Genomic DNA, 27,857 nt, shown 5'->3' with positions numbered 1-27,857 from the left:
CTGTTTAATCTGTCGGTACCTGAACATACCGCTATGCGTTCATATATCAAGGAGTCTCTGGAGAAAGGACATATTCGTCCGTCTTCTTCCCCTCTTGGTGCGGGATTCTTTTTTGTGGCAAAAAAGGACGGATCTTTGAGACCTTGTATTGATTATCGGCTTTTAAATAAGATCACTGTCAAGTTTCAGTATCCTTTACCGCTGTTGTCTGACTTGTTTGCCCGGATTAAGGGTGCCAAGTGGTTCACCAAGATAGACCTTCGTGGTGCGTACAACCTTGTGCGCATTAAGCAAGGTGATGAATGGAAAACCGCATTCAATACGCCCGAAGGTCATTTTGAGTACTTGGTGATGCCTTTTGGGCTCTCCAATGCGCCTTCAGTTTTTCAGTCCTTTATGCATGACATTTTCCGGAAGTATCTGGATAAATTTTTGATTGTTTATCTGGATGATATTTTGGTTTTTTCTGATAATTGGGATTCGCATGTGGAGCAGGTCAGGTTGGTCTTTAAAATTTTGCGTGAAAATTCTTTGTTTGTCAAGGGCTCAAAGTGTCTCTTTGGTGTACAGAAGGTTCCCTTTTTGGGGTTCATTTTTTCCCCTTCTGCTGTGGAGATGGACCCAGTCAAGGTCCGAGCTATTCTTGATTGGACTCAGCCCTCGTCAGTTAAGAGTCTTCAGAAGTTCTTGGGCTTCGCTAACTTCTACCGTCGTTTTATCGCTAATTTTTCTAGCATTGTGAAACCTTTGACGGATATGACCAAGAAGGGCTCCGATGTAGCTAACTGGGCTCCTGCTGCCGTGGAGGCTTTCCAGGAGTTGAAACGCCGGTTTACTTCGGCGCCTGTTTTGTGCCAGCCTGACGTCTCACTTCCCTTTCAGGTTGAGGTGGATGCTTCGGAGATTGGGGCAGGGGCCGTTTTGTCGCAGAGAGGCCCTGGTTGCTCTGTTATGAAACCTTGTGCCTTTTTCTCTAGGAAGTTTTCGCCTGCCGAGCGAAATTATGATGTGGGCAATCGGGAGTTGTTGGCCATGAAATGGGCATTTGAGGAGTGGCGTCATTGGCTCGAGGGTGCTAAGCATCGTGTGGTGGTCTTGACTGATCACAAAAATCTGATGTATCTCGAGTCTGCTAAACGCCTTAATCCGAGACAGGCCCGCTGGTCATTGTTTTTCTCCCGCTTTGATTTTGTTGTCTCGTATTTACCAGGTTCAAAGAATGTGAAGGCCGATGCTCTTTCTAGGAGCTTTGTGCCTGATGCTCCTGGAGTCGCTGATCCTGTTGGTATTCTTAAAGATGGAGTTATCTTGTCAGCTATTTCTCCGGATCTGCGACGTGTGTTGCAGAGATTTCAGGCTGATAGGCCTGAGTCTTGTCCACCTGACAGACTGTTTGTCCCGGATAAGTGGACCAGCAGAGTCATTTCCGAGGTTCATTCCTCGGTGTTGGCAGGTCACCCGGGAATTTTTGGCACCAGAGATCTGGTGGCCAGGTCCTTTTGGTGGCCTTCCTTGTCAAGGGATGTGCGGTCATTTGTGCAGTCCTGTGGGACTTGTGCTCGAGCTAAGCCTTGCTGTTCTCGTGCCAGCGGTTTGCTCTTGCCCTTGCCTGTCCCGAAGAGACCTTGGACACATATCTCCATGGATTTCATTTCTGATCTTCCGCTATCTCAGGGCATGTCCGTTATCTGGGTGATATGTGATCGCTTTTCCAAGATGGTCCATTTGGTTCCTTTGCCTAAGCTGCCTTCCTCTTCCGATCTGGTTCCTGTGTTTTTCCAGAACGTGGTTCGTTTGCACGGCATCCCTGAGAATATTGTGTCAGACAGAGGATCCCAGTTCGTTTCCAGGTTCTGGCGATCCTTTTGTAGTAGGATGGGCATTGATTTGTCGTTTTCGTCTGCTTTCCATCCTCAGACTAATGGACAGACGGAGCGAACTAATCAGACTTTGGAGGCTTATTTGAGGTGTTTTGTCTCTGCTGATCAGGACGATTGGGTGACATTCTTGCCGTTGGCTGAGTTTGCCCTTAATAATCGGGCTAGTTCCGCCACCTTGGTTTCGCCTTTTTTCTGCAACTCTGGTTTCCATCCTCGTTTTTCTTCGGGTCATGTGGAGCCTTCTGACTGTCCTGGGGTGGATTCTGTGGTGGATAGGTTGCAGCAGATCTGGAATCATGTGGTGGACAACTTGAAGTTGTCACAGGAGAAGGCTCAGCGCTTTGCCAACCGCCGCCGCGGTGTGGGTCCCCGACTACGCGTTGGGGATTTGGTATGGCTTTCTTCCCGCTTTGTTCCTATGAAGGTCTCCTCTCCCAAATTTAAACCTCGTTTTATTGGGCCTTACAAGATATTGGAAATCCTTAATCCTGTATCTTTTCGTCTGGATCTTCCTGTGTCGTTTGCTATTCACAATGTATTTCATAGGTCCTTGTTGCGGCGGTACATTGTGCCTGTAGTTCCTTCTGCTGAGCCTCCTGCTCCGGTGTTGGTTGAGGGCGAGTTGGAGTACGTGGTGGAGAAGATCTTGGATTCTCGTCTCTCCAGGCGGAGGCTTCAGTACCTGGTCAAGTGGAAGGGCTATGGTCAGGAGGATAATTCCTGGGTGGTCGCCTCTGATGTTCATGCGGCCGATTTAGTTCGTGCCTTTCATGCCGCTCATCCTGATCGCCCTGGTGGTCGTGGTGAGGGTTCGGTGACCCCTCACTAAGGGGGGGGTACTGTTGTGAATTTGCTTTTTGCTCCCTCTAGTGGTTACTAGTTTTTTGACTCTGGTTTTTCTGTCATTCCTTTTATCCGCACCTGGGTCGTTAGTTAGGGGTGTTGCTATATAAGCTCCCTGGACCTTCAGTTCTATGCCTGGCAACGTAGTTTTCAGAGCTAGTCTGCTGTGCTCTTGTCTACTGATCCTGGTTCCAGTTATATCAGCTAAGTCTGCCTTTTGCTTTTTGCTATTTGTTTTGGTTTTGTATTTTTGTCCAGCTTGTTCCATATCTATATCCTGACCTTTGCTGGAAGCTCTAGGGGGCTGGTGTTCTCCCCCCGGACCGTTAGACGGTTCGGGGGTTCTTGAATTTCCAGTGTGGATTTTGATAGGGTTTTTGTTGACCATATAAGTTACCTTTCTTTATTCTGCTATCTGTAAGCGGGCCTCTCTGTGCTAAACCTGGTTCATTTCTGTGTTTGTCATTTCCTCTTACCTCACCATCATTATTTGTGGGGGGCTTCTATCCAGCTTTGGGGTCCCCTTCTCTGGAGGCAAGAAAGGTCTTTGTTTTCCTCTACTAGGGGTAGCTAGATTCTCCGGCTGGCGCGTGTCATCTAGAATCAACGTAGGAATGATCCCCGGCTACTTCTAGTGTTGGCGTTAGGAGTAGATATATGGTCAACCCAGTTACCACTGCCCTATGAGCTGGATTTTTGTATTCTGCAGACTTCCACGTTCCTCTGAGACCCTCGCCATTGGGGTCATAACAACACCTGAAGATGGATGAAACATCTCGATCATTCTTGATGAATGAACCAACGTGTTTACATAGATTATATTATTGGCACTTTTTAGACTCTATTATTTGGAGTCATACTTCTTATTTCATTGTTCTATGGTTCCTTCACTGTTTTGCACCAATATTGCACTTTTGCACTTTATTTATGATGTAATAGTACACATGACGGCATTGTATATATGCTTTCATGCTATTTATATTTATTTATAAGCACGTTGTACCTGTATTTTAGCTCTTTTTACTCTGATTATGCTCCTGGTCTCCAGTTTAATGGTTGCTGGGGGTGCGCATGCGCGGTTGCTTGCGTCTGACACTCATATTCCTCTAGCAGCTATCAGTACGAGTGGTGCGCCCATACCATTGTGACGTCATCAGGCGGTATTCCGCCCCTATGGGCGCATCATCTATGACGGCTGTGTGAGGGGAGGAGTCTCATATGTTGGTCGCGACTGCGCATGCGCGGCTTTCCCCGGCCCCATTTCCGGTATCATCTATATATAAACACTAAAGACGCTTCATATAACGTTCCCTGTTGAAAAAGCTCAACGCGAAACGCGCGTCCAGGGTCTGCAGGTGGCGTGTGGCGGGGTACCCCTCTTTTACATGGGTAAGTGTGCACCTTTTTTGGCTTAGTTATCGTTGCAGGGCTACTGATAGGGGAACAGTCCGATATATTGGGTGAATGCTTTCTGAGCTACTAATTGTTGCCCCTCCAAGCCTGGTAATTGGCTTTATATTATAATGCACACTGTAGGGATGCTTTCCCTGCCATACTGCTTCACCTGTTGTACCGTCATGTCCTTCATTTTGCACATTCCTGCTTAAAATATATGCTGCATACAGCAGACATATATGTATTTGTAGCTATATATGTTTGTATGATTTTATGGCTGTTGTTTAATAAATATTATTTCTTATTACTATGTTGTTTGGGACTCTTTTGCTCCATTTTCTCGTGCTATATCATTTTGGGAGTTGTCCCGGAGAGTTGATGCCCGTGAGGCATCTAGGGAAGGATTTTTTCTCTCAAACTTACTCTATAGGGGTGTTATTGGATTATGTTTATTTAGGCCTATGAAGGTGATGTATTTCTGGCCAACCCACCTGTGGATATTAATCTTGTCTTTAAGGGTGGCATGTGGTTCAGAGATCGACGTATCTACGTCCCGGAGGTCGTCCGTCTGCAGATCCTCAAGTTGGTACATGACTCCAAGTTGGCTGGTCACAGGGGGGTACAGAAGACACAAGAGTTCCTGAGCCGATTCTTTTGGTGGCCAACTTGCCTGAAGGATACCAAGGACTATGTTCTCTCTTGTGATGTATGTGCCAGTTTCAAGACTCTTCATGTGGCACCTACGGGTCTTCTACAACCATTACCTGTTCCGTCCCGCCCTTGGGGGTCTATATCAATGGACTTTATTGTGGAGCTGCCTACATCGGGGGGCATGAATACAATCATGGTGGTAGTTGATTGCCTGACTAAAGCTGCTAGTTTTTTTCCGTGCACCGACCTCCCCTCAGCTAAAGATACAGTGAACTTGGTTATACAGAATGTCTTTCGGTTGCATGGGGTGCCGGATGAGATCATCTCTGACCGTGGAGTACAGTTCACTTCAAGATTCTGGAAGGGGTTTTTGCTCTGCACTCAATATTAATGTCTGTCTCTCTTCTGCTTACCATCCCCAGACAAATGGTCAGACTGAGCGTACCAACCAGACACTGGAACAATATCTAAGATGCTATGTCAGCCATCTCCAGGATGATTGGTTGGAGTTGTTGCCGTTATCCGAATTTTCATATAATAATTGTCAGAGCGCCTCCACTAAATTTACACCTTTCTTTGCCAATCTGGGTTATCATCCGTGTATTTTACCTAGGTCTCCAATTAATTCTCCGGTTCCAGCAGTGGAGGAAAGGCTGACTGCGATTGAGACAAAATCTGGAGGAAGACTCTTGGGAACCTGTGGAAAACATCAATGCCCAACAGAAGATTTCTCGTTTTCATCAGAGATTCCCTGAGAAACCAGGTCCAGGATCGTCCTGAGGACGCTTCTAAGGAGGGAGTAATGTCAGGACTCTGAACATTTTTTACCTTTTTGTGCATTACTGCCCTTTTCCAACATGGCGTCTTTGGTCTCATGTGCACTTGTCTTCCTGCTATAAAACTCCACCCCAGCCTTCAGTCTGTGCTAGATTATTCTGCCTTGCATCCAGCTCCTGACCTCTGATTACTCCCTGGCTATATACCTGCTCCTGTGAACCTGTGTGGTGATCCTGCTACTCTGTTCTGAGTTCCTGCTGCATTCACAAGTCACCAGTAATCCTCCTTCATCTGCTCCTCATGTTTACTTTATCTGCATTTGTTGGACATGTAAGCTGCTGCTGCTGCTGCAATAACCTGAGACTATTAACCAGGCCTCCCTGGTTGAGCTAAGATATGATTTGAACTGCCTTATAAGCATATCTATCTGTGTCTGGACTAAGTCAAGGATTTATTCGTGTCAAGTATCCTCAAGAATAATTGTGCTTCATAGACTTTCTGCTTGATTGCTTGTTTCTCTGAAGTCTCCTATAGAATGCTAAGCTGCGTTTATTATTTGCACCAAGTGTTGTGGTCTTGAGTTTCTCTCTGCACCTGTTTGAATCACCGTGTGACAATATAGACTTTACCACTTATAAAACTGTGTCCTGTAGTTGTCTTGTTCCACGCAAAGTCTCCTGAGTTATCCCCTATAAGTATTACACTGAGATACCCACAGATCTCTCTTCCCTTCCCAAGTGCTATTGGTCCTATGCATCTTCTCCAAAAAGGCTGTGGAGACTCTTCCACCTCACCGCCCCTGTCCTATTGATCTCTTGCCTGGAGCAGAACCTCCTCGGGGACGGGTCTATCCCCTCTCTCTCCCGGAAACGGAGGCTATGTCCCAATACATCCAGGAGAATTTGGCAAGAGGGTTCATTAGGAAGTCAGTTTCACCTGCTGGGGCAGGGTTTTTCTTCGTGCAGAAGAAGAATGGAGAATTACGCCCATGCATAGATTACAAGGGTCTTAATGCCATCACCGTTAAGAACAAGTACCCGTTGCTTCTGATCTCAGAGCTCTTTGATAGGCTACGGAGAATAAGGGTATTTACCAAATTAGATCTGCGGGGTGCTTATAACCTGATTCGCATCCATGAGGGGGATGAATGGAAGACGGCATTTAATACCAGGGATGGGCTCTATGAGTATCTGGTGATGCCCTTCGGGCTCTGAAATGCCCCAGCCATTTTCCAAGACTTTGTTAACGATATCTTCCAGGATATGCTCTCCACCTCGGTCGTCGTCTATCTGGATGATATTCTCATCTTCTCTCCAGATATTGACTCCCACCGGAGAGATGTTGGCAGAGTCTTCGACCTCTTACGGGCAAATTCCCTCTATGCAAAGTTGGAGAAGTGTATGTTTGAGCAGGAGTCTTTACCTTTCCTGGGCTATATCATCTCCGCCCAGGGTTTGGCTATGGATCCTGCCAAACTACAGGCTGTGATGGACTGGCAAGAACCCCATTCTCTTAAAGCTGTGCAGCGCCTTATGGGGTTCATAAATTACTATCGTCAGTTCATTCCCAACTTCTCAACTTTGGTAGCTCCCTTGGTAGCCCTCTCCAAGAAGGGAGCAAATCCCAAATTGTGGTCTGAAGAGGTCTCCAAGGTTTTTTCTTCTATTAAGTCTCATTTTGCTAGCGCTCCCATCCTACATCGTCCCGATGTTGATAAGCCGTTTATAATGGAGGTGGATGCCTCATCCGTTGGTGCAGGAGCAGTCCTCTTCCAAAAGGATGCTCAAGGTCGGAAGCATCCTTGCTTCTTCTTCTCCAAGACCTTCACACCTGCGGAGAGGAATTATTCCATCGGGGACAGGGAGTTGCTAGCAATGAAGTTAGCCTTCTCGGAGTGGAGACATCTTTTGGAGGGGGCTCGCTTTGCCTTCCAAGTCTTCACAGACCACAAAAATTTGATTTATTTACAAACAGCCCAGCGGCTAAATTCTTGTCAGGCCAGATGGTCCTTGTTCTTCTCCCGTTTCCACTTCACCCTCCATTATCTCGCTGGGGAGAAGAACATTTGTGCTGATGCCCTCTCTCGCTCCGTTGTGCCTTCTGAGGAGGAGGAAGGGGAGCCTCGGCTTATTGTCCCTTCAGAGAGCCTGAGAACTGTAGCTCCGGTTTCGCTAGAGTCAGTGCCTCCGGGCAAGACCTTTGTACCTATTAATTTGTGACCGGAGGTTCTCTCTTGGGCTCATTCGTCCAAGGTGGATGGACATTTTGGGACAAAGAGGACATCTGAGCTGCTGGCGAGGACGTACTGGTGGCCGCATATGGCCCGTGACGTCGGAGATTATATTCGGGCATGTGTCTCCTGCGCCAAAAATAAGTCTCCTCGACAATGGCCAGCTGGGTTACTTTATCCCTTGCCGGAGGCAGACAGGCCCTGGGAGATGGTCGGGATGGACTTTGTGGTGGGTTTGCCCAAGTCTCTTGGCTGTACCATCATTTGGGTTATCACTGATCATTTTTCTAAAATGGTGCACTTGGTGCCGCTTCCACGGCTACCTTCTGCACGGGCCTTGGCAGCGTTGTTTATAAAACACATCTTCCGCTTACACGGTATGCTGGACAAAATTGTCAGTGACCGGGGTCCCCAGATTGCGTCTCGGTTCTGGAGAAAGCTTTGTCGTCTTCTCAGCATTGAGTTGAATCTCGCTTCTACATATCATCCCGAGACGAATGGGTTGGCAGAGAGGGCCAACCAGACCTTGGTCACATATCTGCGACATTTCGTCTCAGCCAGGCAGGATGACTGGGCATCCTTGCTATCGGGGGAGTTTGCTCTGAACAACGCTGTAGCCGACTCCACTGGACAGACCCCATTCCTCCTTAACTATGGTCAGCATCCGCGGGTTCCTGTGCCTATGCCCATGTCTTCCGCCGACTCCAGGGTGGCAGACTGGGCTGTGGAGGCACGGGACATTTGGGACCGCACTCACGATGCCATTTGAGCCTCAAAGGAGAGAATGTGGTCCTCCGCCGATGCACATCGGCCCACCGCCACACTGGCGACTTAGTGTGGCTCTCCGCCCGTAACATCAGGCTGCAAGTTGAGTCCACTAAGTTTGCACCTCGCTACTTGGACCCCTTCAAGGTCCTCGAACAGGTTAACCCTGTGGTCTACCGTCTGGCCCTTCGGCCACGCCTGGGTATCACCGACACCTTTCATGTGTCCCTCTTGAAACCCGTATACATGTACCGGTTTTCCGAGTCATCTGCTGGGACATCGGGTTCGTCTACGGACGGTTACGAGGTGAACGCTATTTTGGGGTGCAAGGTGGTACGTGGCAAAAAACTTTATTTGGTGGACTGGAAGGGTTATGGTCCTGAGGACAGGTCCTCAGAGCCTGCTGAGCATATTCAGGCTCCGCAGCTCATTGCTGCCTTCGAGCATAGCAAGGTCCAGGGGGGGTCCTTTGAGGGTGGGTGATGTTAGGGGTCGAGTTCCCGCCTCTGCACAGGGGGAATCTCGAGCCATCTACGCTGCGGTCTCCCATTCTTCTCCTGCCGCAGTGGAGCCTGCTCAGCGGAGGCGTCGGTCTCAGCGTCTTGCTCAGTCTGACTCTGTGCAGATGGTTACTGCTGCCTTTCCAGCTTCTGCCATTGTGGCCAGTACTGGGCAGCGGTGAGCAGACGTTTTTGGGACTAAGTTCCACTTTTCCCCTTCTGAGCATGCCCAGGGTAAGATCTCTCATTGGAGATCAAGGGTCACATGCTTAGATACTGCAGCAAAACCCATTGGTCCTCTAGGAAGGTCCTGAAGGTGCTCAAACGTCTGGGGCATCCTCCCATTGGTCCTTCTGGGAAGGTCCTGTACTTGCTGCAGCTATAAAAGGTGCGCATGACCGCACGGCCATGCGCTAGTATCAATTCATGTGATGAGTATTGCGCCAATGTGGTCACTCTTGTGTGTATTCCTGGACCCGGCTGAAATAAGCCACTAGAATACCGGCACCTCCGGTGAGGAGATTGTGTGTATGGTTTCAGGGCCCCAGCTGAAATAAGCCAATAGAATACTGGCTCCTCCGGTGAGGAGATTGTATGTTTGTCTCTTTGACTGCGTGACCACAAGCTGCTATCTGCTCAGCAGTTACTGTGCACACCTGTGAGCTAAACAGGACACAGTGCGTTCTTTACAGCGACTCTGTGAAGTAACAGAGTTTGCTTCTACTGCCACATTGTGCCACCATTTGCCAGCAGCAGGTTCTTTCCTGCACGGTGAACCCCGGGCTGCGAACGCACCAAATATCATCTCTCTATTTACTCGGTGCATTCTGCTAGCCCTAACAGGAGCTACTTTAAAAAAAACAATGGTTATCTGCATTGGCTTTCATTGAGAGTGGGTCTGCTGCCAATTTCAGTGATTCTGGACTGGTTGAGAAATTAGGGTTAGGGACAGTTAGGTTGGAAAGACCCATTAACATTTTTGCTATTGAGAAGACACCATTACTTTCGAATCTTGTCCAGGTGGTTACTATGGAGTAAACACTTACAATGGGAACAGTCGATCTCCTGCTATGTGTTGGACAATTTACCTGCTGGGTTGGATTTGGAGTTTCCATGGTTATGTATTCACAATCCTGTTATTAATTGGTGTTGGAAGGATATTGTTGAATAGAGCCCCGATTGTTATAAGAAATGTCTTAGCTCTGTACAAATTTGCTCCTCTAGTCTAGAATGTCTGCTGGGGTACCTGAAGGACTTCGAAGATGTGTTCTTGGAAAAAGAGGAGAAGATACTACCCCCACATCGTCACTGTGATTGTACTATTGATCTTGTAATTAATGCCAAATTACCTAAAGCTCGCCTGGAAAATATGTCGGTACACGAAGGTACTGCCATGAAAAACTATGTAAATTAAAGTTTACGGAAGGGTCATATCCTTCCTTCCTCCCCTGTAACTGCTGGATTTTTCTTTGTTAAAGGTCCACTGTCACCCCCCTCCAGCCATTATAAACTAAAAGAGCCACCTTGTGCAGCAGTAATGCTGCATTCTAACAAGGTGGCTCTTTTAGTTTTAGGTTCAAGTATACCCCAAATAAAGCGTTTTTATACTTAGCCACAATTCCTGTCTCTAGCCAGGGAGGCGGGTCCTCACTCCCCAGCTTGGCCAGCTCCCCTGCCGTCACTCCAATCTTCCTGCGCTTTCGGCGCCGCCCCCTCAGCGCTGTTATCATTTCAAAACCGGCGCCTGCGCTGTGTACTGGTGTCCTGCGCAGACGCAGTAAGCTCTGGCCGTCTGATGGCCCAGCCAGGCTTGCACACTGCGCGGGCATTGCGGCCAGCCACCTTTGGAATCCCCGCCCCGCACTGTGTGTTATGCATTATGCACAGTGCGGGGCGGGGATTCCAAAGGTGGCTGGCCGCAATGCCCGCGCAGGCGCAGTGTGCAAGCCTGGCTGGGCCATCAGACGGCCAGAGCTTACTGCGTCTGCGCAGGACACCAGTACACAGCGCAGGCGCCGGTTTTGAAACGATAACAGCGCTGAGGGGGCGGTGCCGAAACCGCAGGAAGATTGGAGTGACGGCAGAGGAGCTGGTCAAGCTGGGGAGTGAGGACCCGCCTCCCTGGGTAGAGGCAGGAATTGTGGCTAAGTATAAAAACGCTTTATTTGGGGTATACTTGAACCTAAAACTAAAAGGGCCACCTTGTTAGAATGCAGCATTACTGCTGCACAAGGTGGCTCTTTTAGTTTATAACGGCTGGAGGGGGGTGACAGTGGCCCTTTAAAAAGAAAGATGGTGGCCTTCTTCCTTGCCACGATTTATGGAAATTAAACAAGATTACAGTTAAAAATACTTACCGCCTCAATTTATGGGAATTAAACAAGATTACAGTAAAAAATACTTACGCACTTCCACTTATCCCCGACCTACATAATCACCTTATGGGGGCTAAGTGGTTTTCTAAACTGGATCTTAGGGTGGCTTACAATTTGATTCACATCCGGGAGGGTGATGGGTGAAAGACGGTGTTTTTAACATTGAGGGCTTTTGGAAAATCTTGTCATGCCTTTTAACCAATGCGTCAGCAGTATTTCAAAATTTTATGAAGGATATATTTTCTGATATTATTGGAAGGTTTATTGTGGTATACCTTGATGATGATCACATTTTTGCCTCTTTTTTTTCGAAAGCTTAGAGAGAATTCTTTGTTAAAATGAAAAAAATTACCTTTTCTGTCCAATAGAAATCGTTTCTGGGGTTCAGCGTTGGGGCTGAGGTTTTTATGATGGATCCTAGAAAGGTGCAGGCCATAATTGATTGAGTTTAATCTTGTGATCTTAAAGTGTTAAACATTTTTTTAGGGTTTTCTAAATACTGCAGAAAATTTATTAGGGATTTTTCACAGATTGTTAAATCTCTCACTGATCTCATACGCAAGGGAGCAAACCTTAAGTGTTGGTAACCGAATTGTGGTGAAATATGTATATATCTATATGTGTGTAGTGACATATGTCTAGGATTATATGTGTGACTAGCAGTAGTTGAACATCTGTCCTGAAACGGCAGGCCTCACAGAGGTCACAGCATACATATCTTGAGAAGGCAGACTACTGTCTCCACTCTCGCCAGGGGGTCGTGTTTTGAACCAAGAAGAAAGGGAACATTTGACACCTCCTAGCTCTTTGAAGAGAGATGTCAATTACAGCCTGATACTGTCTATCTGTGAGAACTTTTACACAGGGAATCTCAGAGCAAATAATATATTCATTGGGGGAGGGGCCGTAGTCCAATAAAAAAACAAGCAATTATGATATTAACCTGAGGGGCTGGTCTAGAAATCTGACCTCCAGAGTAAAGCTATAAAATAGGCCTGTATACATAGAATCGTGTTCACATGTGAGGGCATCCCTAGGAAACTGATGTGTTCCACCAACTCCATATTCACCCACCTCAGAGAGCAGAAGCAGACTACAAAGTTAGATGATTTCTGTAAGTTTTCTCCTGTTTACTTTATACTGTTTTGCATAGTTGCATGTCTTTTTATTATCATATTTTTATACCTTTTTCTTTGCTGTAAGCACTGAACCTTTTGTATTAAAGTATAAAACTTTAACAAGTTGAACCTTGAATGTTCTAACGAATCCATAGCCTAAGGTGTGTGAGCCTTATGAGTGGTAGACATTATTAGTAGTATTTCCTGGACTCATCGCCCTTGTATTTGGTGAGTGGTGGCAGCGTGTATGAGCGGGTGTGTGGCCTGGGTCGGTGTGTAATTTATGCTCCCATTACAGCATAGGACAGAGGTTGAATGCTGGACTGAGAGGGGAGATAGATTTACCCTTGCAGGCACAATCCCAAGTCACGTGCTGAGAGCGGGTACGTGACAAATTAATGACACCATGGAGTGGGAACCGTGACACGGATGCTTTTAGGGCATTTGATAAATTGAAAGAGTGTTTCATGACCACTTCAGTTTTATTCCAATCCAAGTTCCAAGAACCATTCATTATGGAGGTGGATGCCTCAGAGATTAGAGTAGGGGCTGTGCTACCTTAAGGTTTCAAAACTCTGACCTACTTGCCATCATGTGTTTTTTTTTTCTCTAGGAAATTTTCATCTGCTGAGAGAAATTATGATGTTGGGAATCACAAGCTACTCGCGGTTAAATTAGCTTTTGAAGAATGGAGACGTTTTGGAGGAGTCAGTTCATCAAGTCACTGTAGTGACAGATCATAAAAATTAAGCCTATATTGAATCAGCTAAATTGTTAAACCGTAGACAGGCCTGAAGGTCCTTATTCTTTTCTAGATTTAATTTTTCATTCAGGGGCCATGAATGTGAGGGCTGATTCTTTATTACACAGCCTTGATTCAGTTTTTCCTCCAGAACCTCCATTGTTTCTCAGGGTATTGTGGTGTCAATAGCATCCTCTGAGTTGGATGCAGAGATCTGTAAAGCCCAGCATTTGGCCCCTTCCTCTACTCTACGTTGCAAATTATTTGTACTAGTCTATCTAAAATTAAGTCTATTGCAGGAGTTTCATGATTCTGTCTTCAGTGGTCATCCTGGGGTCCCAGCTACACGGAAAGCTATTGTTAGACTCTTTTTGTATCTGCTTGTGAAACTTGTGCAAACGCTAAAGTCTGTCATAATCGGACGGCCATGGAATTGGTTCTACTGCTGATTCCAGAAAGACCGTCAACTCATTTTCCATGGATTTCATTACTGATTTGCCTTTGTATGGAGGGAAGACTGTTATTTGGTTGGTGGTTGACCGATGCAGTAAACAAGCTCACTTTGTTCCATTATCGGGGTTACCTAATGCTGAAACGCATTCCAGGCAGTTTATTAATGATGTGATAAGATTGCATGGAATCCCTCTGAACATTGTATCTGATAGAGGGGTGCAATTTGTCTCCCTCCAAACTCTGGAGAGCGTTTTGTAAACAAATTGGGGATTGATTTGTCATTCTCCTCTGCGTACCACAATGAAACCAACAGTCAATCAGAGAGAGCAAATCAATAATTGGAACAGATTTTAAGATGTTTTGTTGCAGCCCAGCAGGAGGACTGGTCTTCATTTTTATCTCTTGCCGAGTTCTTTTTTAACAGTTGGGTCAATAAGTCCACTGGAACCTCACCTTTTTGTTGCAATTATGGTTTTCATCCCCATTTTGGTGAATTCTCCAGGATGATGTCTGGTTGTCCTGGAATACAGGTGGTCCTACAGATACTTAGAGATGTCTGGAGGGAGATTCAAAGGAATATTGGGGTGGCTCAACTTCGTCAAAAACAAAAGGCTGATAGGAAATGTTTGGCAGATCCCTTCTTCAAGGTAAGCAATAAGGTTTGGGTATCTTCCAAATATTTTAAGTTGAAAGTTCCATCTGCGAAGTTATGTCCCAACTTTATCGGGAGATTCTGGAGGTAGTCAATCTGGTTGCCTTCAGATTAAAACTTCCCCAGTCTTCCCGTGTCTCTAATGTGTTCCACAGATCCGTTAATAAAATGTGTCCCTTCTGTGTCATCTGTCTCGGCCCCGCCTCCTGCGTATTGAAGCCTTGAAAATAAGTTATGAATCAGTGACCTCAGAAGGCATTAACAATTTAGTAGATGATAGCAGGCACAATCCTTCTGGTACATTTCTTCTGCTCCATCTTTGCGAGAGTTAAATACAACATTTCAATAGTATAGGTATAACTCAAGAGTGCTTTTCAAGTTTTCTAGCACTGTTCCCACCTTTTTAACTATAATACCCAGAGAGATTAGGAAAACTAGGATTATTTAGTTTACAAAAAAGAGAACTTAGAGGCGATCTAATAACCATGTATACGTATATAAGGGGACAATACAAATGTCTCTCCGAGGATCTGTTTATTCCAAGGAAGGTGACGGTCACAAGGGAACATTCTCTGCGTCTGGAGGAGCGAAGGTTTTTCCACCAACATAGAAGAGGATTCTTTACTGTTAGGGCAGTGAGAATCTGGAATTCCTTGCCTGAGGAGGTGGTGATGGCAAATTCAGTTGAGGGGTTCAAGAGAGGTCTGGATGTCATCCTGGAGTGTAACAATATTGTATCTTACAGTTATTAGGTTCTTTAGAAGGAGGTGGAAGGTGGATCTGGGGATTTATTCTGATGTAATATAGGCTGAACTGGATGGACAAATGTCTTTTTTCGGCCTTGCTAACTATGTTATGTTACTATGTTATCCTGCACTGCAATGGGTTCCTAGTATCCCTTACTTGTCAGAATAGGACCAGTTCATAAGATGCCTTAAGTAGCCCACTCCTTCTAGCTGCCTAGAGGAATTAAGTCTCTCTCGGCGGTTTATGCTACAGCCGGTACTCACTGATAGTGAAAGGGACCTCATTACTCCTTCAATCTCTGAACTCTGGACTTTGAGAAATCAGTTAGTGTAGAATTTGCTATGGAACTGGAATTTGCTATCCTTAGAACTTTTGTGGCTAAACACACTCTCTCGCTTGTGGCCTTCTCATAACCAGCAATGCCTTTTATCTCTTCAGCAACTGTTTAACAAGCAGGAACTAGTTTCCTATGAGCCCATGTAATTCTTGTCAACCAGAGTTGACTGCAGCAGAACACAGAGCAAGTAAAATCACATGACATAAGACACAGAATAGTAACATAATATATGAAAAGTCTTCAGAGAGGGTGTTTGGATGACCTCTCCACCTTTACAGAAGCAAAGTCAATATCAAGGGGTATATTGTATGCAAAGAAACAGCGTCTACTGTTACAAACCTGTAAGTGGTCCACCATTGCACCGAGCTTAAAATGTTATTCAGACATGTGTTGCCTTTAAAGGGACCCTGTCAGGATAAAGCTTCTTCAACTCTATATATGTATGTGTCACGATAGGACTGGCGAGTAAACTGAGACCAGGGCACCTTTTCTGGCCGTAGCACTAGTGTGCCCTAACTCGCCCTGTTCCCCGGGATACCTCAGATGGTGAAGATGCCGGAGTCTCCTAACTGCAGCCCTGTGTCTGTCCCCTTCCCCCATCCGGGGAAGAGAGGCGCTACCGTGTACTGCATTACACCAACTCGACCGAGAGGGGAACAAAAACAAGGGTAAAAGAAAATTCCACTCACACAAATATACTCTCACAAATAACAGTGGTATTCACCAGGGTGTGAAGGACGAAAGGAAGAAAATAAGGCAGGTCCAAGGATGAGGCGTTTCCCAGAGTGCAAACCAAGCAACAGTCGCTAAATAAACTCCTCCAGCTCTCCACACACCAGCTCTTCACTCTCCAGGTCTATCTCTAGCAAGTGCTAACTCAGACAAGGATCTGGCCAGAAGGCCTAGCTTTTATAGGAGGGAGTGGCTAACCAAGCACAGCTGAAAGCAGGGATTTCCACAAGGCTGATTAACCCCTTTCTGACATCTGACGTACTATCCCGTCGAGGTGGGGTGGGCCTGTATGACCACCGACGGGATAGTACGTCATATGCGATCGGCCGCGCTCACGGGGGGAGTGCGGCCGATCGCGGCCGGGTGTCAGCTGCCTATAGCAGCTGACATCCGGCACTATGTGCCAGGAGCGGTCACGGACCGCCCCCGGCACATTAAACCCCGGCACACCGCGATCAAACATGATCGCGGTGTACCGGCGGTACAGGGAAGCATCGCGCAGGGAGGGGGCTCCCTGCGGGCTTCCCTGAGACGATCGGTACAAGGTGATGTACTCACCTTGTACCGAGCGTCTTCTCCCTGCAGTCCCCGGATCTAAAATGGCCGCGGGGCTGCATCCGGGTCCTGCAGGGAGTACTTCCGGGTCAGGGTCCGGAGCCGGCTGCAGAGCAGCCTGCTCCGATGAAAGTAAGATCGCCCATCTGACAGAGTGCTGTGCAAACTGTCAGATGGGCGATCTGTGATGTCTCCCCCCTGGGACAAAGTAAAAAAGTTAAAAAAAAAATTTCCACAAGTGTAAAAAAAAAAATATATATTATTCCCATAAATACATTTCTTTATCTAAAAAAACAAAAAGAAACAATAAAAGTACACATATTTAGTATCGCCGTGTCCGTAATGACCCAACCTATAGAACTGTCCCACTAGTTAACCCCTTCAGTGAACACCGTAAGAAAAAAAAAAAAACGAACCAAAAACGCTTTATTATCATACCGCCGAACAAAAAGTGGAATAACACGCGATCAAAAAGACTGATATAAATAAGCATGGTACCGCTGAAAACGTCATCTTGTCCTGCAAAAAACGAGCTGCCATACAGCATTATAAGCAAAAAAATAAAAAAGTTATAGTTCTCAGAATAAAGCGATGCCAAAATAATTTTTTTTTCTATAAAATAGCTTTTATCGTATAAAAGCGCCAAAACATAAAAAAATGATATAAATGAGGTATCGCTGTAATCGTACTGACCCGTAGAATAAAACTGCTTTATCAATTTTACCAAACGTGGAACGGTATAAACGCCTCCCCCAAAAGAAATTCATGAATAGCTGGTTTTTGGTCATTCTGCCTCACAAAAATCGAAATAAAAAGTGATCAAAAACTGTCACGTGTCCGAAAATGTTACCAATAAAAACGTTATTTCGTCCCGCAAAAAACATGACCTCACATAACTCTGTGGACCAAAATATGGAAAAATTATAGGTCTCAAAATGTGGTAACGCAAAAAATATTTTTTGCAATAAAAAGCGTCTTTCAGTGTGTGACGGCTGCCAATCATAAAAATGCGCTAAAAAACCCGCTATAAAAGTAAATCAAACCCCCCTTCATCACCCCCTTAGTTAGCGAAAAATAAAAAAATTTAAAAAATGTATTTATTTCCATTTTCCCATTAGGGCTAGGGTTAGGGCTAGGGTTAAGGTTGGGGCTAGGGTTAGGGTTAGGGTTAGAGCTAGGGTTAGGGCTAGGGTTAGGCCTAGGGTTAGGGCTAGGGTTAGAGCTAGGGTTAGGGCTAGGGTTAGGGCTAGGGTTAGAGCTAGGGTTAGGGCTAGGGTTAGAGCTAGGGTTAGGGTTAGGGTTGGGGCTAAAGTTAGGGTTAGGGTTGGGGCTAAAGTTAGGGTTAGGGTTGGGGCTAAAGTTAGGGTTAGGGTTTGGATTACATTTACGGTTGGGATTAGGGTTGGGATTAGAGTTAGGGGTGTGTCAGGGTTAGGGGTGTGGTTAGGGTTACCGTTGGGATTAGGGTTAGGGGTGTGTTTGGATTAGGGTTTCAGGTAGAACTGGGGGTTTCCACTGTTTAGGCACACCAGGGGCTCTCCAAACGCGACATGGCATCCGATCTCAATTCCAGCCAATTCTGCGTTGAAAAAGTAAAACAGTGCTCCTTCCCTTCCGAGCTCTCCCGTGCGCCCAAACAGGGGTTTACCCCAACATATGGGGTATCAGAGTACTCGGGACAAATTGGACAACAACTTTTGGGGTCGAAGTTCTCTTGCTATCCTTTGGAAAATAAAAATTTGGGGGGCTAAAAATCATTTTTGTGGGAAAAAAAAAGGATTTTTTATTTTCACAGCTCTGCGTTATAAACTGTAATGAAACACTTGGGGGTTCAAAGTTCTCACAACACATCTAGATAAGTTCCTTGGGAGGTCTAGTTCCCAATATGGGGTCACTTGTGGGGGGTTTGTACTGTTTGGGTACATCAGGGGCTCTGCAAATGCAACGTGACGCCTGCAGACCAATCCATCTAAGTCTGCATTCCAAATGGCGCTCCTTCCCTTCCGAGCTCTGCCAGGCACCCAAACAGTGGTTCCCCCCCACATATGGGGTATCAGCGTACTCAGGACAAATTGGACAACAACTTTTGGTATCCAATTTATCCTGTTACCCTTGTGAAAATACAAAACTGGGGGCTAAAAAATAATTTTTGTGAAAAAAAAAAGAATTTTTATTTTCACGGCTCTGCGTTATAAACTGTAGTGAAACACTTGGGGGTTCAAAGCTCTCAAAACACATCAAGATATGTGCCTTAGGGGGTCTACTTTCCAAAATGGTGTCACTTGTGGGGGGTTTCAATGTATAGGCACATCAGGGGCTCTCCAAACGCAACATGGCGTCCCATCTTAATTCCAGTCAATTTTGCATTGAAAAGTAAAATGGCACTCCTTCCCTTCCGAGCTCTGCTATGCGCCCAAACAGTGGTTTACCCCCACATATGGGGTATCGTCGTACTCAGGACAAATTGCACAACAACTTCTGTGGTCTAATTTATTCTCTTACCCTTGGGAAAATAAAAAATTGGGGGCAAAAAGATCACTTTTGTGAAAAAATATGATTTTTTATTTTTACGGCTCTGCATTATAAACTTCTGTGAAGCACTTGTTGGGTCAAAGTGCTCACCACATATCTAGATAAGTTCCTTAAGGGGTCTACTTTCCAAAATGGTGTCACTTGTGGGGGGTTTCAATGTTTAGGCACATGAGGGGCTCTTCAAACCCAACATGGCGTCCCATCTCAATTCCAGTCAATTTTGCATTGAAAAGTCAAATGGCGCTCCTTCCCTTCCGAGCTCTGCCATGCGCCCAAACAATGGTTTACACCCACATATGGGGTATCAGCGTACTCAGGACAAATTGGACAACAACTTTTAGGGTTCAGTTTATCCTGTTACCCTTGTGAAAATAAAAAATTGGTCGCGAAAAGATCATTTTTGTGAAAAAAATATGATTTTTTATTTTTACTGCTCTGCATTATAAACTTCTGTGAAGCACTTGGTGGGTCAAAGTGCTCACCACACATCTAGATAAGTTCCTTAGGGGGTCTTCTTTCCAAAATGGTGTCACTTTTGGGGGGTTTCAATGTTTAGGCACATCAGTGGCTCTCCAAACGCAACATGGCATCCCATCTCAATTCCAGTCAATTTTGCATTGAAAAGTAAAATGGCGCTCCTTTCCTTCCGAGCTCTGCCATGCGCCCAAACAGTGGTTTACCCCCACATATTGGGTAACAGCGTACTCAGGACAAATTGTACAACAACTTTTGGGGTCCATTTTCTCCTGTTACCCTTGGTAAAATAAAACAAATTGGAGCTGAAATAAATTTTGTGTGAAAAAAAGTTAAATGTTCATTTTTATTTAAACATTCCAAAAATTCCTGTGAACCACCTGAAGGCTTAATAAACTTCTTGAATGTGGTTTTGAGCACCTTGAGGGGTGCAGTTTTTAGAATGGTGTCACACTTGGTTATTTTCTATCATATTGACCCCTCAAAATGACTTCAAATGAGATGTGGTCCCTAAAAAAAAATGGTGTTGTAAAAATGAGAAATTTCTGGTCAACTTTTAACCCTTATAACTCCCTAACAAAAAAAATTTTGTTTCCAAAATTGTGCTGATGTAAAGTAGGCATGTGGGGAATGTTACTTATTAAGTATTTTGCGTGACATATCTCTGTGATTTAAGGGCATAAAAATTCAAAGTTGGAAAATTGCGAAATTTTCGCCAAATTTCCATTTTTTTCACAAATAAACGCAAGTTATATCAAATAAATTTTACCACTAACATGAAGTACAATATGTCACGAGAAAACAATGTCAGAATCGCCAAGATCTGTTGAAGAGTTCCAGAGTTATAACCTCATAAAGGGACAGTGGTCAGAATTGTAAAAATTGGCCTGGTCATTAACGTGCAAACCACCCTTGGGGGTGAAGGGGTTAACCCCTGTCCTGCTGAAAGAAAACAAAACACATTTAATACACAGGAGAATTGCTTCTTCTCAGCAGCGAAGCAGTAGCCATCAGACACTGCGGTGTTCTGGTACTGCTCTTCGTGGTAACCCCGTGACAGTATGTAGGTCATAGAAAGTTGAATCCATCATTACCTGTAGCTGAGTTCAGCCAGGCCACAGACTTCCATCTTGAGGTTGCTCCGGGCCATTAGACAGAATCACACGGAAGGGTATTTTCAGCAATCCACTTCCCTGAGTATTAGGTCCAAGGTGTCCCCAGCAGTCTCTTGACTTAGGCCTGCTACTTCACACACTGCTCTCCGCACTCTGACTGACTGTGTGTCTTTCTGGACCTGGCCCTAACTCTCAGATCCCCCTCCCTAACTGGGCCAGCCATTACAGTTAACGATGTCTAAGCTAACTGCAGCCCCAGTGGGTATTATCCTTTTATAACATGCATAGACATCAAATGCAGTGAACTCTTGGAGTTTCAGTGAGCAGACCACCAGCCCCTCCAATACTACCACCATGTATCTGTAAGGAGGGGGCGGGGACCCTCAGTTACTTCCTCTCTTCTTTTTTGTGGGGCACATGTCCCCAATGCGGTGACCTGATGGTTTTCGCTATATATTAATGTACTAATGTTATGTATTGCTGTTTTATTAATGTACTGTGTCTGTATGTAAAATATTGTAATGAGAAACTTGTACTGCATGTGTTAAGATTAGGGCTAGACGACATTAAAAGAAAAAGGGGCCGGTCCAGCAGGCTGACTGGACAGGAATTTCTTGCTGCTGGTGCAGAGCCCGAGCAGGTTTGCCCATGGCAGGACGTGCTCCTCTGATGGGAGCATAATATATTCTCCATACGGGAAAGTGCTGCCAAAGGGCTGCTGAGCAGCTGGAATGGGCACTAGGACTGTGCGAGTGCCCAGTAAAGGACTGTTTGCTCCCCAGAACTGGACGGGCACTGCTGAAGCAGAGTGTCTGGATAGGGACAACTCGGGAAGTTTTATTTTCTCTCTTTTCACCCTTATTAAAGTTCTACTGTTGCGAAAGAACTGTGACTCCGTGGTGCTTCATGGGACCAGAATTCCAGCAGACACCGTGAACACCCATTCCTCCATGTGCAAGGTGCTGGGGTGTTCACTGACTGTTTGCTTAATAGACTCGCCCACACCTACCACTCTGTGCCACCTTGATACACGGCTTCCTGGCTCTATGTTCCACATGGAAGATGAAATCCTAATGGCTAGAAACCAGGGGGTAATGCAAGCATTTTTCCACTTTTCTCTCTCAACCACCTGAGTGAGGCCCTAATAGATAGTATTGTAATGTGTCCACCGCCCACTTTATGGCCAAGCATTCCTTTTCTACTATGGAATAATTCTTCTTAAGTGCCAACAGCTTCCTACTCAGAGAACGCGGTGCTCCTCCCAGTGTATCACCTGAGAAAAGACTACTCCTAAACCAACTTCTGAGGAGTTATTCTGGAGTACAAACTCCTTTTTACAGTTTGGGGCAACCAGAACCAGCTGCTTACATATCAGAAACTATCAGTTCTTGAAAGGCTGTCTCCGCCTCTGCAGTCCATTTGGCCATAGCTGATTGTATCCACTTACGGAGGTCAGTCAGGGGTGTTGCCATTAAATCAAACTTTTGGAGGAATCTCCTGTAGTACCCCATGATTCTCAGAAAGACTCTAAATTGCTTCTTTGAGAGTGGTCTTGGCCCATTTTGGATTGCGTCCTTTTTAGTGATCTGGGGTTTGATCTCAACTCTACCTGCCACATATCCTAGGTATTTGCCCTCTTCTTTTCCAATGGCACATTTTTTTAGATTTATAGAAAACCCCACTTTCCTGAGAACATCAAACACCGCCATAGCATAATTCTTATGGAGTGCAAGGATCTGGTCCATAGCCCTCTGGAATGTGTCCGGGGCTCCCTGTAAACCAAACAGCTTCCAGACGTTTTGGAAGCATCCGTCAGACATAGAGTATGCAGTGTTCTCCTTGCATTTTTTTGACATGGGGATTTGCCAATATCCCTTTGTTAAATCCAAGGTGGTTATATACCTTGCTGGCCCAAGTCTCTTCAATCAGGTCATCGACACACGGCATCAGATATGCAGCGAACTTGGAGACTTCATTCAGAGATTTGGCATACGCTTTATTTCCTTGTAAACCAGCTCTTGCCAGGCCTCGGGAATTCGTTAGGGCTTCAAGTTCACCCGCACATAGGATTCCATCAGAACCTCGTGTTCTATGACCTTTGTACACCCTGAAAAATCTGACAACAGGTTCCTGTTCTGCTGCAGCAACTCCGGACCCTGCTGTTTTTGGACCTTCAACAGTGTCTTCGCTACTGCGACTTATTCCACATCTGCTTCTGGCTTGACCAGCAAACATGGATTTTCAATGGGCTCCATGTCATGCCATGTGTTGATAAGATTGCCGTGGTACAATTGGTATGATTTTCGCCTTCCTGGTTGGTGAATCTTGTACTTCACTTCACCAAGCTTTTCCACCACCTCATAGGGGCTTTGCCATTTGGCCAAGAACTTACTTTCCACTGTGGGAATTAGTACGAGGACTCAGTCCCAAGAGCTGAAGTTCTCACCCTGGCTGACCAGTTGTAGACACTAGATTGAGCCTGTACAGCAGATGTCCTTTTATGATGAGCATCACCTTCACAATCCTCTCGCATCTGGGTGAAGTGCTTGATGATGCTCCGGTGGGGGGTGATTTTGGCTTCTCAGGTTTCCTTTGCTATATCAAGGAGACCCTGCGGATGTTAGCCATATAGAAGTTCAAACAGAGAGAATCCATTAGAGCTTTGTGGAACCTCCTGGATAGAAAGCAACAGATGAGGCAGGAGACGGTCCCAGTCTCGACCGTCCTTCTCTATGACCTTCTTAAGCATATTCTTCAATGTTTTATAGAACCTTTCCACCAGGACATCCATCTGAGGATGGTACATGGACGTCTTCAGTTGTGTAATTAGCAGGGCCTTACACAGTTCCCTCATCACCTTACTCATACAAAGTGTTCCTTGGTCAGTCAGTATCTCCCTCTATAATCCTGTCCATGGAAAAACGTGTACCAACTTGCGGGCTATACTTTTCACAGAGAAGTTTCTCAGGAGAATTGCTTCAGGTTACCGCCTAGCATAGTCAAGGATGACCAACATGTATTGATGCCCACTAGCAGATTTAACCAGGGGACATAGCAAGTCCATGGCAATTTGCTTAAATGGCACTTTGTATGATGAGTAATGGAACGGCACGAGAAGACTTAGAAAGTGAGAGGAGGGGGCAGTTACCTGGCAGATGGGACAGGACCTGCAATGCTTTAAGATTTCCTGGTGACATCCAGGCCAATAGAACAATCGCATTTCCCGTTCTTGAGTTTTGTCCATACCCAGATAGCGACCCAAGAAAAGTGAATGGGCCATCCTGTACACATGGCTCCGCTCCATACACACACGGCTCTGCTCCATACACACACGGCTCCGCTCCATACACCCACGGCTCTGCTCCGTACACACATGGTTCCGCTGTATACTTCATACACACATGGCTCCGCTCCGTACACCTTGTACACACTCGGCTCCGCTTTATCCACACTGTAAACCCCTCCTGACCCCACACATAAACTTCCCCTCATCCAGCACCATGACAACCAGCACAGCAGGGTCCTGCATACACTGAGGGGCGAGGGCCCTGATCATCTGACCCCTGACTCCTCCCCTCCTGTGACCTCATCACAGGTCCTGTGCGCACAGAGCAGCCATATATGTGGAGTGCGGCTCTGCGGGTGGAGGTCGGTGCTGGAGGCTCCATTATTCTCTATGTGGAGTGCGGCTCTGCGGGTGGAGGTCGGTGCTGGAGGCCCCATTATTCTCTATGTGGAGTGCGGCTCTCTGGGGGTGGAGGTCGGTGCTGGAGGCCCCATTATTCTCTATGTGGAGTGCGGCTCTGAGGGTGGAGGTCGGTGCTGGAGGCTCCATTATTCTCTATGTGGAGTGCGGCTCTGTGGGTGGAGGTCGGTGCTGGAGGCTCCATTATTCTCTATGTGGAGGTCGGTGCTGGAGGCCCCATTATTCTCTATGTGGAGGTCGGTGCTGGAGGCCCCATTATTCTCTATGTGGAGTGCGGCTCTGTGGGTGGAGGTCGGTGCTGGAGGCTCCATTATTCTCTATGTGGAGTGTGGCTCTGCGGGTGGAGGTCGGTGCTGGAGGCTCCATTATTCTCCATGTGGAGTGCGGCTCTGCGGGTGGAGGTCGGTGCTGGAGGCTCCATTATTCTCTATGTGGAGTGCGGCTCTGCGGGTGGAGGTCGGTGCTGGAGGCTCCATTATTCTCTATGTGGGGTGCGGCTCTGTGGGTGGAGGTCGGTGCTGGAGGCCCCATTATTCTCTATGTGGAGTGCTGCTCTGCGGGTGGAGGTCGGTGCTGGAGGCCCCATTATTCTCTATGTGGTGTGCGGCTCTGCGGGTGGAGGTCGGTGCTGGAGGCTCCATTATTCTCTATGTGGCGTGCGGCTCTGCGGGTGGAGGTCGGTGCTGGAGGCTCCATTATTCTCTATGTGGAGTGCGGCTCTGCGGGTGGAGGTCGGTGCTGGAGGCTCCATTATTCTCTATGTGGAGTGCGGCTCTGCGGGTGGAGGTCGGTGCTGGAGGCTCCATTATTCTCTATGTGGAGTGCTGCTCTGCGGGTGGAGGTCGGTGCTGGAGGCCCCATTATTCTCTATGTGGTGTGCGGCTCTGCGGGTGGAGGTCGGTGCTGGAGGCTCCATTATTCTCTATGTGGCGTGCGGCTCTGCGGGTGGAGGTCGGTGCTGGAGGCTCCATTATTCTCTGCGGGTGGAGGTCGGTGCTGGAGGCTCCATTATTCTCTATGTGGAGTGCGGCTCTGCGGGTGGAGGTCGGTGCTGGAGGCTCCATTATTCTCTATGTGGTGTGCGGCTCTGCGGGTGGAGGTCGGTGCTGGAGGCTCCATTATTCTCTATGTGGAGTGCGGCTCTGCGGGTGGAGGTCGGTGCTGGAGGCTCCATTATTCTCTATGTGGAGTGTGGCTCTGCGGGTGGAGGTCGGTGCTGGAGGCTCCATTATTCTCTGCGGGTGGAGGTCGGTGCTGGAGGCCCCATTATTCTCTGTGGGTGGAGGTCGGTACTGGAGGCAGCTGACAATCCGCGTGATTTCAGTAGTCTCGTCCCATTAATAAAGTAGAACCAAAGAGAAGCCGCAGAATCACCGGAAAGAGCAAATCCTTGCCCGCTCTCTTCCTTCAGACTTCGGAGCAGACAGGACGTTCTGTTTCATGGACGTGTTCACTTGAAGGAGCGAGTTTTGTCCTCACATCACCTTCTAGTAGGATAAGAGAATATCCCTAAATAATCTAATATGTCCGTGTTCACACCACGAGAGCAGCATTCAGGCCAAACCTCCTCCAGTACTCAGACTGGAGCTCAATAATGGCCACCAGAAAAATTCACTACTCACTAGTAGAGGTGAATGAATTTTTCAAAATTCGGTTCCAATGATGATCGGCGCCGTATATTGTTTTTGCAATATTCACCGAACACAGCTGAAAGTCATTGGAGTAGAAATTACCGTATATGTTCAGAATTTATTCACTCACTAGTGTCTTTTTCCAGCGTCATACAGGATGAGATCCACAGATTACGGCTTATATCGGAATAACCGCTCCAGTCATTATTTATGATGTTCCATCATCTTCTCATTCAGGTCTCTACAATATCGGATCCTCTCAGTGAAGATCTTCTATATAAGAGAATTTTCCTGATTTACCCATCAAGGATGGATATGGACAGAGGCAAGATGGTGGAGAGGATATTACACCTCACCCTAGAGATCCTCTTCCGGCTTACTGGAGAGGTGAGAGGTTCTGATGACGTCACATTCCATCATTCTTATCTATGGGAATAACAGATGGACAGAACTGGAGAGGTGAGGACTCTGGAAATGTCTGTAGTGAGATTTATTCATGTGTCTCTCCATAACCAGGATTACATACTAGTGAAAACAACCTCTAGTGAGCGCTGTCAGGACCCTGTGTCTGAGGGATGGGGAAGACCCCTGAGCCAAATCGCGGGGCCTCCACCTTACCCCCTGATACATGAGGACATCAATGACCAGAAGATCCTAGAACTCGCCTACAAGATGATTGAGCTGCTGACTGGAGAGGTGACACTGCTGGGAATGCTGGGACATTATACAGTAACACTATGAAGGAATCGGGGGATGATGGTATCATTGTATGTGTCAGGTTCCTATAAGGTGTCAGGATGTCGCCGTCTATTTCTCCATGGAGGAGTGGGAGTATTTAGAAGAACACAAAGATCTGTACAAGGACGTCATGATGGAGGTTCACCAGCCCCTCACATCACCAGGTAATAGACAGGACTAAATACACATGGCCTATAATTATCTGTATGTAAAGAATGAATTCAGTCCCTGTATGTGTTTACTCCAGATCTATCCAGTAAGAGGACAACACCAGAGAGATGTCCCCGTCCTCTTCTTCCACAGGACTGTAAACAAGAAGATCTCTATGTTCCTCAGGATCATCAGGTAGATGGAGAGAAGGTGTCATGAGATCTCCCCTATGAGGTGTAGACAGCTGTGAAGGTCTTGTGCTCAGTCTTGTTTTATCCACCAGTATTATATGTTTTATACTTGTGTAATGAGAACGGTGGAGATGGCAGGATTAGAGCTGATCATAGATGTGACTTCTCCATCTGTCGGTGACTTTTACAATATTTGTTTCAGGGTGAAGATCTGACCCATATTAATACTACAGAGACATATGTGAGGGGTGATGAGCGGTGTAAAGAGGAGATTCCTACATATGACTACCCAGGTGAGTAGTGACCACTAAATGCAGAGTAATCACAGATTCTACTGTAATTATATGTTGAATTTCTAGTGGAAGTACCGGTCCTGGAAGGACCATCAAGTGAGAAGCCAAACTGTTTTTAGGTGAACAAGAAATACAGTTATGCTCAAAACTTTACACACCCTAGCAGAATTTTAGCTTTCTTGGCCTTTTTTCAGAGAATATGAATGACTAGATGGTGGCCCGATTCTAACTCTACGGATGTTCTAGAATATGCATGTCCACGTAGTATATTGCCC

The 27,857-nt window shown here is 46.3% G+C and overlaps 2 protein-coding genes across 2 annotated transcripts in view; both read left to right on the top strand.

The window, feature by feature from the left end:
* The window catches only part of LOC143768029 (uncharacterized), a 788,341-nt gene that overhangs the window by 160,933 nt on the left and 599,551 nt on the right, over window positions 1-27,857 (top strand). The gene's annotated exons all lie outside the window — the stretch shown is intronic.
* The window catches only part of LOC143768037 (oocyte zinc finger protein XlCOF8.4-like), a 41,446-nt gene continuing 39,301 nt past the window's right edge, over window positions 25,713-27,857 (top strand). The window contains exons 1-6 of the mRNA XM_077256694.1: window positions 25,713-25,864; window positions 26,448-26,597; window positions 26,727-26,906; window positions 26,989-27,112; window positions 27,196-27,293; window positions 27,492-27,582. Coding sequence (XP_077112809.1) covers window positions 26,520-26,597; window positions 26,727-26,906; window positions 26,989-27,112; window positions 27,196-27,293; window positions 27,492-27,582 — 571 coding nt within the window. The 5' untranslated portion in view covers window positions 25,713-25,864; window positions 26,448-26,519. The remainder of the gene's footprint in view (window positions 25,865-26,447; window positions 26,598-26,726; window positions 26,907-26,988; window positions 27,113-27,195; window positions 27,294-27,491; window positions 27,583-27,857) is intronic.

The sequence above is a fragment of the Ranitomeya variabilis genome, chromosome 4, assembly GCF_051348905.1.
Source record: "Ranitomeya variabilis isolate aRanVar5 chromosome 4, aRanVar5.hap1, whole genome shotgun sequence".
In the NCBI taxonomy this organism is placed as follows: domain Eukaryota; kingdom Metazoa; phylum Chordata; class Amphibia; order Anura; family Dendrobatidae; genus Ranitomeya; species Ranitomeya variabilis.
The sequence above is the reverse complement of the archived record's forward strand: the minus strand, read 5'-3'. Positions and strand labels throughout refer to the sequence as shown.